This window comes from Oncorhynchus gorbuscha, linkage group LG24 (genome assembly GCF_021184085.1).
Source record: "Oncorhynchus gorbuscha isolate QuinsamMale2020 ecotype Even-year linkage group LG24, OgorEven_v1.0, whole genome shotgun sequence".
NCBI lineage: Eukaryota > Metazoa > Chordata > Actinopteri > Salmoniformes > Salmonidae > Oncorhynchus > Oncorhynchus gorbuscha.
In genome coordinates this window covers 42,130,646-42,141,961 of record NC_060196.1, presented here as the reverse complement: position 1 = coordinate 42,141,961, position 11,316 = coordinate 42,130,646, and the positions used below count along the sequence as shown (strand labels likewise).

The 11,316-nt window shown below is 45.6% G+C and overlaps 1 protein-coding gene across 7 annotated transcripts in view; it reads right to left on the bottom strand.

Moving 5' to 3' along the window:
- The window catches only part of LOC124012037 (triple functional domain protein), a 128,663-nt gene that overhangs the window by 30,435 nt on the left and 86,912 nt on the right, over positions 1 to 11,316 (bottom strand). For all 7 annotated transcript variants that reach the window (XM_046325388.1, XM_046325389.1, XM_046325392.1 and 4 more), the window contains 16 exons: positions 10,855 to 11,021; positions 10,439 to 10,558; positions 9,196 to 9,387; positions 8,597 to 8,746; positions 8,315 to 8,429; positions 8,075 to 8,190; positions 6,082 to 6,204; positions 5,689 to 5,886; positions 5,203 to 5,318; positions 4,744 to 4,810; positions 4,355 to 4,464; positions 3,144 to 3,213; positions 1,424 to 1,513; positions 1,237 to 1,329; positions 804 to 915; positions 439 to 629 (listed from right to left, as the gene is read on the bottom strand). In XM_046325388.1, the coding sequence (XP_046181344.1) occupies positions 439 to 629; positions 804 to 915; positions 1,237 to 1,329; positions 1,424 to 1,513; positions 3,144 to 3,213; positions 4,355 to 4,464; positions 4,744 to 4,810; positions 5,203 to 5,318; positions 5,689 to 5,886; positions 6,082 to 6,204; positions 8,075 to 8,190; positions 8,315 to 8,429; positions 8,597 to 8,746; positions 9,196 to 9,387; positions 10,439 to 10,558; positions 10,855 to 11,021 (2,030 nt within the window). The remainder of the gene's footprint in view (positions 1 to 438; positions 630 to 803; positions 916 to 1,236; positions 1,330 to 1,423; positions 1,514 to 3,143; positions 3,214 to 4,354; positions 4,465 to 4,743; positions 4,811 to 5,202; positions 5,319 to 5,688; positions 5,887 to 6,081; positions 6,205 to 8,074; positions 8,191 to 8,314; positions 8,430 to 8,596; positions 8,747 to 9,195; positions 9,388 to 10,438; positions 10,559 to 10,854; positions 11,022 to 11,316) is intronic.

Sequence of the window (11,316 nt, the reverse complement as noted above, 5' to 3'; positions counted from 1 at the left end):
GAGAGACAACTAAAGAGAAAGAAAGACAGAGAGAGAGAGAGAGACAACTAAAGAGAAAGAAAGACAGAGAGAGAGAGAGAGAGAGACAACTAAAGAGAAACTAAAGACAGAGAGAGAGAGAGAGAGAGAAAAAACTAAAGAGAAAGAAAGAAAGAGAGAGAGAGAGAGAGAGAGAGAGAGAGACAACTAAAGAGAAAGAAAGACAGAGAGAGAGAGAAAACTAAAGAGAAAGAAAGACAGAGAGAGAGAGAGAGAGAAAAAACTAAAGAGAAAGAAAGACAGAGAGAGAAAGACAGAGAGAGAGAGAGAGAGAGAGAGAGAGAGAGAGAGAGAGAGAGAGAGAGAGAGAGAGAGAGAGAGAGAGAGAGAGACACACAGACAAAGGGAACGACTAAAACAGAAAAGAGAGCGAGACAAGAGAGAGAATGTTGTACTCACGTAAAGTCTGCTCTTGTACATGTACTTGCTCCGTCCGTTGGAGTCTTTGACCTCCTTGCTGAAGATGAGGGACATCTCGAAGAGGAAGAGGTGACGCTCGCGTCCCTTACGGATCAGAGTTTTAGGATCCCACACATGGAAGGACTCCTGCAGGATTAACTCTCCCTGAGACTCGATGTTCTCGTCGAAACCTACAGGAGAGGGGGAGGGAGGGAGGGGGGAGGCAGGGAGGAGGAAGAGAGTGTTCAAGAAAGAGTTACTTCACCATGCGCATGTGCATAAGCATTGTTGACTTTGAAAGTGTGTGTGCAAGTGCGTGCGTGTATGTGCACGTGTGTATGCGCGTGTGTGTTTGTGTCTCTCACCCTCCAGCATTGAGAGGTGCATGGCGTCGTTGGCTCTCTTGGGGACACTGAGCATGACCTCCAGTCCATCCTTGATCTCTCCTTTCCCCTCCTCACAGCATGTCAGCAGCTCCTACATACACCAGAGAGGTACCATCAACAAATACCCTTTGAAAGCAAATATGTCATATTTATTGTGAATGATAATATGTCCATTAGGTGGATTACCCATAACCTGGGATGTACTGGTGAACAAAAAGATGAGCTGAACGCCAGCCGAGATGGCATGTAACGTAAACACTGATGCTAACTAGCTACTCATCAAATAAAAAGGTATGTCCCTACATTCCTGCTCATCACTATGTAAACATAAGCAAATATAACATAAGCAAATATAAACAAACATGTGTAGAGGATGTGTATGTGCTTTATAAAAGTGGGTTGCTATGGTTACCTTGAGCAGGAGCTGGTACTTGGTGATTCGCTGAACAGGCTTGATCAGGTAGGAGGAGATGGAGTTGGCCAATCGGTGCCTCTGCTGGATCTCCTGTACACGCCCACACAGAGAAACACATTGGGTGTGATTGGGTGCAGGGAGCTGTCACTCACAGTATGGGCCAATAGGAGGGCAGGGTACTCACGTCAAAGTAGGGTCCAGCATGCTCTAAGATGAGCTGGGTGGAGTCTGGTTTGTTCTTACAGTAGTTGACGTACATCTGGAACTTATCAGCCTGGACACACAGATACACAACAAAGAGTTAAAACAAATGTGGCTACTCAAAAGTGCCTAGTTAAATAAAGGCTAAATAAATAAATAAATACAATTTTAAAAAAGGCATGCATTTCCTTTTTGACCAATCACATATAAGTAGAGATATCAAGTCTTTATACCTGTCCTAAGAAATCATTATTTGTACCTATCCTTACATGTCCTAAGAAATCATTATTTGTACCTATCCTTACATGTCCTAGAAATCATTATTTGTACCTATCCTTACATGTCCTAAGAAATCATTATTTGTACCTGTCCTTACATGTCCTAGGAAATCATTATTTGTACCTATCCTTACATGTCCTAAGAAATCATTATTTGTACCTGTCCTTACATGTCCTAAGAAATCATTATTTGTACCTATCCTTACATGTGCTAAGAAATCATTATTTGTACCTGTCCCAAGAAATCATTATTTGTACCTATCCTTACATGTCCTAAGAATATGCAAATGTGGGGTGGCAGGGTAGCCTAGTGGTTAGAGCGTTGGACTAGTAACCTGAAGGTTGCAAGCCCCGAGCTAACAAGGTACAAATCTGTCGTTCTGCCCCTGAACAGGCAGTTAACCCTCTGTTCCTAGGCCGTCATTGAAAATAAGAATTTGTTCTTAACTGACTTGCCTAGTTAAATAAAGGTAAAAAAAAAAAAAAAAAACATTATTTGTACCTGTCCTAATAAATCATTATTTGTACCTGTCCTAAGAAATCATTGTTTGTACCTGTCCTAAGAAATCATTATTTGTACCTGTCCTAAGAAATCATTATTTTTACCTGTCCTAAGAAATCATTGTTTGTACCTGTCCTAAGAAATCATTGTTTGTACCTGTCCTAAGAAACCATTATTTGTACCTGTCCTAAGAAATCATTATTTTCACCTTTCCTAAGAAATCATTATTTGTACCTGTCCTAAGAAATCATTCTCTATCTTTTTCACAGATGTCACAGACGGAGGACCTAAGCCCTAGGACCATACCTCAGGATTACCTGGCATGATGACCCAGTCCACCTGGCTGTGCTGCTGCTCCAGTTTCAACTGTTCTGCCTGCGGCTATGGAATCCTGACCTGTTCACCGGACGTGCTACCTGTCCCAGACCTATTATTTTACCATGCTGGTCATTTATGAACATTTGAACATCTTGGCCATGTTCTGTTATAATCTCCACCCGGCACAGCCAGAAGAGGACTGGCCACCCCTCATAGCCGGGTTCCTCTCTAGGTTTCTTCCTAGGTTTTGGACTTTCTAGGGAGTTTTTCCTAGCCACCGTGCTTCTACACCTGCATTGTTTGCTGTTTGGGGTTTTAGGCTGGGTTTCTGTACAGCACTTTGAGATATCAGCTGATGTAAGAAGGGCTATATAAATACATTTGTTTTTTTTTATTTGATGTCAAGTTACTTTTATTTTTTCCTTAAAACTTGCTAAAGAATTTTTGGTTAAGGGCTTGTAAGTAAGCATTGTAATGTCTACACCTGTTGTATTCGGCACATGTGACAAATACAATTTGATTTGGATCACAAACCTACATTCGGCCATTTTATGAACCAACTCACTTGTCTTGAGAAAGACAAAAACAGATACACACTCACTCACCCAGGTGACAAAGCAGTGGCCCACATCTTCTGGTAGCTGTTCATACTTCTCCAGCTCTTTGAGAAAGATACTGTTGAAAAAGGAGAGAAGAGGAGAAGGAGGAAGAGAGAGAGAGAGGATGTGAGCGAACACCATAAAAGCAGAGAATAACTCCTGTTAGTATACAAAGCTTCAGCACTGGAATTGAACCTGATAGTGGATATAGCTTGTTGTGGATGTACAGGGACAATGGCTCCCTAGTATACAAAGCTTCAGCACTGGAATTGAACCTGATAGTGGATATAGCTTGTTGTGGATGTACAGGGACAATGGCTCCCTAGTATACAAAGCTTCAGCACTGGAATTGAACCTGATAGTGGATATAGCTTGTTGTGGATGTACAGGGACAATGGCTCCCTAGTATACAAAGCTTCAGCACTGGAATTGAACCTGATAGTGGATATAGCTTGTTGTGGATGTACAGGGACAATGGCTCCCTAGTATACAAAGCTTCAGCACTGGAATTGAACCTGATAGTGGATATAGCTTGTTGTGGATGTACAGGGACAATGGCTCCCTAGTATACAAAGCTTCAGCACTGGAATTGAACCCGTTAGTGGATATAGCTTGTTGTGGATGTACAGGGACAATGGCTCCCTAGTATACAAAGCTTCAGCACTGGAATTGAACCTGATAGTGGATATAGCTTGTTGTAGATGTACAGGGACAATGGCTCCCTAGTATACAAAGCTTCAGCACTGGAATTGAACCTGATAGTGGATATAGCTTGTTGTGGATGTACAGGGACAATGGCTCCCTAGTATACAAAGCTTCAGCACTGGAATTGAACCTGATAGTGGATATAGCTTGTTGTGGATGTACAGGGACAATGGCTCCCTAGTATACAAAGCTTCAGCACTGGAATTGAACCTGATAGTGGATATAGCTTGTTGTGGATGTACAGGGACAATGGCTCCCTAGTATACAAAGCTTCAGCACTGGAATTGAACCCGATAGTGGATATAGCTTGTTGTGGATGTACAGGGACAATGGCTCCCTAGTATACAACGCTTCAGCACTGGAATTGAACCTGATAGTGGATATAGCTTGTTGTGGATGTACAGGGACAATGGCTCCCTAGTATACAAAGCTTCAGCACTGGAATTGAACCTGATAGTGGATATAGCTTGTTGTGGATGTACAGGTACAATGGCTCAGGGAGCGGGACTTACTTGTGATGGAACTCATAGAGGTCCACCATGTTCCCGAAGATGATGTGTTCCTTGTTGACGATGCCAGGAGGGATCTCCTCTACCCCACTTGTCATCTCCCACAGGTACGTCTGGAGGGAGGAGGATGGAGAGAGGGGGTTAGATCACACACACGGAGGGGCCAGATATATCCGATCCATTGAGTCACAGCTACTGCATTTAACGGAAATCTACACGGCAACTCTACATGTTATATGTGCATGTGTTGTGTTATTGGTCCTCCATGTTGGTCAGATGTTTGTCCACGTGTGTTGTGTTATGTTAAATTTCACAAGGTGGCGCCAGACAGTGGCAGCAGAATCCCACTATAGGTAAGGGGGTAGACAAAGAGAGAGAGTAGGTTTACTTACGTCCGTACACTCCCTCAGGTCTCTCACATAGGTCTTCTCTGTCTGGATCAGCTCAGCCATGATGAACCTACATACACACAAGCGTGCACACACAGACACGTGCGCAAACACAGACACGCATGCACACACAGACACGTGCGCAAACACAGACACGCGCGCACACACAGACACGTACGCGCGCACACAGACACACGGTTAGCCTCTTTTGCTGATTCATATCATTATCAATAGAATAATTTTAGTCCCTCTGCTCTGTCCATTTACACGGATGAATCGTGTCTACTTGTGGCTGTTTAGTGTGTGTGTGTGTGTGTGTGTCCTGTAGTAGTACTGCTACAGCAGTTGTAGTTATGACATGATGAGTGGGGATGACTGGTTGATTGGCTTTTGGGCTTGCTTGATTATGAGTGTCACTGATCTAAATCGGTGTCAGAAAGTTAAGAGGAAGTGATGACGTACTCCTTCCTGCGAGCGGACTTGCGTTTCTCCTCGTTGAGTTCGTGAGCCGCGTCTCTCAGCTTGACCTCTGATCCCTGAGGTGTGGCCGGAATTATGTCCAACTGGAGATCCTTACTCTGACAGAGAGGGAGGGATGGAGGGAGAAGTTTGGAGAGACATGGGGAGAGATGATTTACAAAAAATGTAAATCCCAAAAAGTATCCAAAAAGTACTTATAAAGAGCGTAGTTATTTTATTATTATTAGGGAATGGACCAATGTTTCTGCTAAAAGCCATCTTCAGTGTGGAGAGATCATTCTTCATAATGGTTTCCAGCAACCATTATATAGACACCTCACCCCACCCCACCTCACCTCACCTCACCCCACCCACCCACCGTCCCAACCAACCCCCACCCACCGTCCCAACAAACCCCCACCCACCCCACCGTCCCAACCAACCAACCCCCACCCACCGTCCCAACCCCCCTACACCCCTTTGACTCACAGCCTTGGAGTTAGAGTCAGATGAGATGCCCAGTGCTTTCTCCAGACTGGTCCGGTACTTGTCCATACGCAGGGAGAAGTCTCTGTAGCGTTTGTCCACCGCTGTCACCCACTTCTTTATCTCCACAGCGTGACTATGGCCCTTATCACAGAAGCCATCCGCTAGCTGGATCAGCAGCTTCACACGCTCTTTGGTTTGCTGAAGGGAGAGGGGGGAGGGATGGGGAGGAGGAGAGAGGGGAGAGAGATAGGGTTTGATTTCAAATGTGTAATGTTTGGTCTAAAAAATGTGTGTGTGTGTGTGTGTGTGTGTGTGTGTGTGTGTGTGTGTGTGTGTGTGTGTGTGTGTGTGTGTGTGTGTGTGTGTGTGTGTGTGTGTGTGTGTGTTTTCTACCCTGGCTGTGATGTGGAAGTCTTCGTGCTCCTTCAGCAGCTCCTGTGTGTGGTGGATACTGGAGCCGGTGGAGGTATGTGTTGACAGGTAGAAGTCTCCGGTGTCATGGATCCATTCCAGAGCCTGGGGACACACACACAGACCATTGAGGTGGACATTAAGGAAAAGAGAGAGACAGAGATTACAGATGAGAGGACAGAAACAGAGAATGGAATAGAGCTTTGAGTAAGAAAGACAAAGAGAGCTAGAGAGAGATGGAGAGAGTTGGAGAGAGATAAAGAGAGATGGAGAGAGCTAAAGAGAGATGGAGAGAGCTAAAGAGAGATGGAGAGAGCTGGAGAGAAATGGAGAGAGCTGGAGAGAAATGGAGAAAGCTGGAGAGAGATGGAGAAAGCTGGAGAGAGATGGAGAAAGCTGGAGAGAGATGGAGAGAGATAAAGAGAGATGGAAAGTGCTAAAGAGAGAGAGAGCTAAAGAGAGATGGAGAGAGATGTAGAGAGCTAAAGAGAGATGGAGAGAGATGGAGAGAGCTAAAGAGAGATGGAGAGAGCTAAAGAGAGATGGAGAGAGATGGCGAAAGCTAGAGAGAGATGGAGAGAGCTAGAGAGACATGGAGAGAGCTAGAGAGAGATGGAGAGAGCTAAAGAGAGATGGAGAGAGCTAGAGAGATGGAGAGAGCTAAAGAGAGATGGAGAGAGCTAGAGAGAGATGGAGAGAGCTAGAGAGAGATAGAGAGAGCAAAAGAGAGATGGTGAGAGTTAAAGAGAGATGGAGAGAGTTAAAGAGAGATGGAGCGAGATGTAGAGAGCTAAAGAGAAATAGAGAGAGATGGAGAGAGCTAAAGAGAGATGGAGAGAGTTAAAGAGAGATGGAGAGAGATGTAGAGAGCTAAAGAGAGATGGAGAGAGATGAAGAGAGCTAAAGAGAGATGAAGAGAGCTAGAGAGACATGGAGAGAGCTAGAGAGACATGGAGAGAGCTAGAGAGACATGGAGAGAGCTAGAGAGACATGGAGAGAGCTAGAGAGACATGGAGAGAGCTAAAGAGAGATGGAGAGAGCTAAAGAGAGATGGAGAGAGCTAAAGAGAGATGGAGATGGAGAGCTAAAGAGAGATGGAGTGCAAAAGAGCTAGAGAGAGAGAGATGGAGAGAGCTAGAGAGAGATGGAGAGAGCTAGAGAGAGCTAAAGAGAGATGGAGAGAGCAAGAGAGATGGAGAGAGCTAGAGAGAGACGGAGAGAGCTAAAGAGAGATGGACAGAGTTAAAGAGAGATGGAGAGAGCTAAAGAGAGATGGAGAGAGCTAAAGATAGATGGAGAGAGCTAGAGAGAGATGGAGAGAGCTAAAGAGAGATGGAGAGAGCTAGAGAGAGATGGAGAGAGCTAAAGAGAGATGGTGAGAGCTAGAGAGAGATGGAGAGAGCTAGAGATATGGAGAGAAATAGAGAGATAGAGAGAGATGGAGAGAGCTAAAGAGAGATGGAGAGAGCTAGAGAGAGATGGAGAGAGCTAGAGAGAGATAGAGAGAGATGGAGAGAGCTAAAGAGAGATGGAGAGAGCTAGAGAGAGATGGAGAGAGCTAGAGATATGGAGAGAAATAGAGAGATAGAGAGAGATGGAGAGAGCTAAAGAGAGATGGAGAGAGCTAGAGAGAGATAGAGAGATGGAGAGAGCTAAAGAGAGATGGAGAGAGCTAGAGAGAGATGGAGAGAGCTAGAGATATGGAGAGAAATAGAGAGATAGAGAGAGATGGAGAGAGCTAAAGAGAGATGAGAGAGATGGAGAGAGCTAAAGAGAGATGGAGATAGCTAAAGAGAGATAGAGAGCTAAAGAGAGATGGAGAGAGCTAGAGAGAGATGAAGAGAGCTAGAGAGAGATGGAGAGAGCTAAAGAGAGATGGAGAGAGCTAGAGAGAGATGGAGAGAGATGAGGAGAGCTAGAGAGAGATGGAGAGAGATGGAGAGAGCTAAAGAAAGTGTGTAAATTGTGTGTGTACCTGTTTGGCGCTGCGTTCGAACACCACGTATTGCTGGCACTGGTCTAAACGTCTTTTCCTCATGGTCCAGAAATGGAGAACACGGTTCTCTCTCTGTAACAACTCATTCAGGATGTCTGACCGCCACACAAACAGAGATTACACTAGATTAGATAGATTGATGTTTTGTGGTTGCTTTAGGAATAGGTAAAAGGTAGAATTACCACACAGTGTGTGTGTGTGTGTGTGTGTGATACTCACTCTTGACCTGTTGTTCCGGTGCTTTGACATGGCTGAGCATCCCAGGCATGTTAACACTGTTCCTGTGCATGTACTTCAGGAACACATCAGCATTGCGTCTGGCCAGGGTACATGCCTAGAGAAGCACACACAGTTAGAGACATGGGTCATAGCTGTATACGTGTGTGTGTGTGTGTGTGTGTGTGTGTGTGTGTGTGTGTGTGTGTGTGTGTGTGTGTGTGTGTGTGTGTGTGTGTGTGTGTGTGTGTGTGTGTGTGTGTGTGTGTGTGTGTGTGTTCCTACCTTGAGGAAGGCCTCTTTCTGTTCCAGGTGTTTGCTGATCATGGGGGTGACGTGATCTGACTCACAGTTAGGACCCAGTTTGTCAGCCCCCCCACACCAGTCCTCTTCCCTCTTATACTCCTGCTCCAGGCTCTCCAACACACTGCACACCTACAGATTACAACACAGGATTAAAACTACAGCTCCCATAATGCTACACCAGTCCTCTTCCCTCTTATACTCCTGCTCCAGGCTCTCCAACACACTGCACACCTACAGATCACAACACAGGATTAAAACTACAGCTCCCATAACACACCACAGCTCCCATGACATTCCAGGAGGCTTTCCAGCACACCTACAGGACACAGCACAGGCTCCGCCAGTCTCCTTAACTGAAGCTAATCTACTAACGTAACTAGCTAGTTAGCTCTACTAGAGCTAAATGAACTGGATACCAAGAGCAATAGCGCCCCCCACCTGTTTGGAGGTCTTGTAGATGGCTACAGAAGTATTTATCTAACGATGTTATTAGGGAATTACAACACCTATTAGAGTACTATCTCCCTACCTGTGATTACATAATAACCCATAACTATAACAGCCACAGCACCCCCTACCTGTTCGGAGGTCTTGTAGAAGGCTACAGAGGCGTTGACCAGCTTCAGCCTGTCCTCCATCTTCAACATGAGCTGCTGCCAGTGAGACGCTACATTCTCAGCACAGTCTCTGATCAGGTCCATGTCATAGTGGTTGGCTTGCAGTAACGCCTCAGCCTTCTGCTGCACCTGCAGAGCACTCTGGTGGGTTTTCTACGAGGAGAGCAGAGAGGGATGAGGAGAGACACAGAATATTGTAGCTCTGTGTTGCACCTTATAGTAGAGTTTTATTATAGAATATCAGATGTGTTTAAAGAAATGAGCGAGGGAAAAGGTAAACAGGAGGGGGAAAAGCCAGAGAAAGTGGGAGAGATAAAGGTAAACAGGAGGGGGGAAAGCCAGAGAAAGTGGGAGAGATAAAGGTAAACAGGAGGGGGGAAAGCCAGAGAAAGTGGGAGAGATAAAGGTAAACAGGAGGGGGAAAGCCAGAGAAAGTGGGAGAGATAAAGGTAAACAGGAGGGGGAAAGCCAGAGAAAGTGGGAGAGATAAAGGTAAACAGGAGGGGGAAAGCCAGAGAAAGTGGGAGAGATAAAGGTAAACAGGGGGGGAAAGCAGAGAAAGTGGGAGAGATAAAGGTGAACAGGAGGGGGAAAGCCAGAGAAAGTGGGAGAGATAAAGGTAAACAGGAGGGGGAAAGCCAGAGAAAGTGGGAGAGATAAAGGTAAACAGGAGGGGGGAAAGCCAGAGAAAGTGGGAGAGATAAAGGTAAACAGGAGGGGGGAAAGCCAGAGAAAGTGGGAGAGATAAAGGTAAACAGGAGGGGGGAAAGCCAGAGAAAGTGGGAGAGATAAAGGTAAACAGGAGGGGGGATAGCCAGAGAAAGTGGGAGAGATGAAGTGAAATCTGAGCTTGTTTTTTTAATTATTTTTTATTTTACCTTTATTTTACTAGGCAAGCCAGTTAAGAACAAATTCTTAGCCTAGGAACAGTGGGTTAACTGCCTGTTCAGGGGCAGAACAACAGATTTGTACCATGTCAGCTCGGGGATTCGAACTTGCAACCTTTCGGTTACTAGTCCAACGCTCTAACCACTAGGCTACCCTGCCGCCCCTGTGAGATCAGGCTGGTTAAACAAGGCTAAAGGGATATAGAGCTACTGTAGAGAGTAAGAAACATAAAGAGAGAATATATATATATATGTACTTATTATTGTGTATAAAAAGGATGTGTGTTGGTGTTTGCATCGCGGAGTGATGAGCTCACCTCGATGGCATGCTGGAACTGTTCGTGTTCTCTCTGTAGCTGTTCTGCTTCCTGTAGAGAACTGGCTGTGATCAGACCAGCATTCAGCATAGACTCCCCATTACGGATCCAGCCCAGGACCTGCGCAGACCAGGAACCAGGATAGAACTTATCATGAGAGCATTTTAGTACGGTTTCCACTGGTACTATTTGTTGGTATTTACTATGGTATTATTTCTACTGGTATTTAATAGGAAATTATGTGGTAATAATTGATGGTATTGGTGTCATCTGTGTGTGTGTTGTTGTTGTTGTTGTTGTTGGTGTGTGTGTGTGTGTGTGTGTGTGTGTGTGTGTGTGTGTGTGTGTGTGTGTGTGTGTGTGTGTGTGTGTGTGTGTGTGTGTGTGTGTGTGTGTGTGTGTGTGTGTGTGTGTACCTGTTTGACTTCGGCCTGCAGGTGTCGTAACTGTACACACTGCTCCAGGTGTCTCCTGTGTTGTTCGCCTGCGAGGTCCAACTCCTGCTGCTTCTCATGGAGAAACTCCAGCAGGTCCTGAACACGAGTAGCCATGTCCACATCCCTGTCACACAGCAACTCTACACCTGGAGGGAGAGGAGAGGGAGAGATTGGAAAAGAGAAGAGAGGGAGAGGACAGGGAGAGTACAGGGAGAGATGGGAAAAGAGAAGAGAGGGAGAGGACAGGGAGAGGACAGTGAGAGAACAGGGAGAGATGGGAAAAGAGAAGAGAGGGAGAGGACAGGGAGAGATGGGAAAAGAGAATAGAGGGAGAGGACAGGGAGAGATGGGAAAAGAGAAGAGAGGGAGAGGACAGGGAGAGGACAAGGAGAGGACAGGGAGAGATGGGAAAAGAGAAGAGAGGGAGAGGACAGCGAGAGG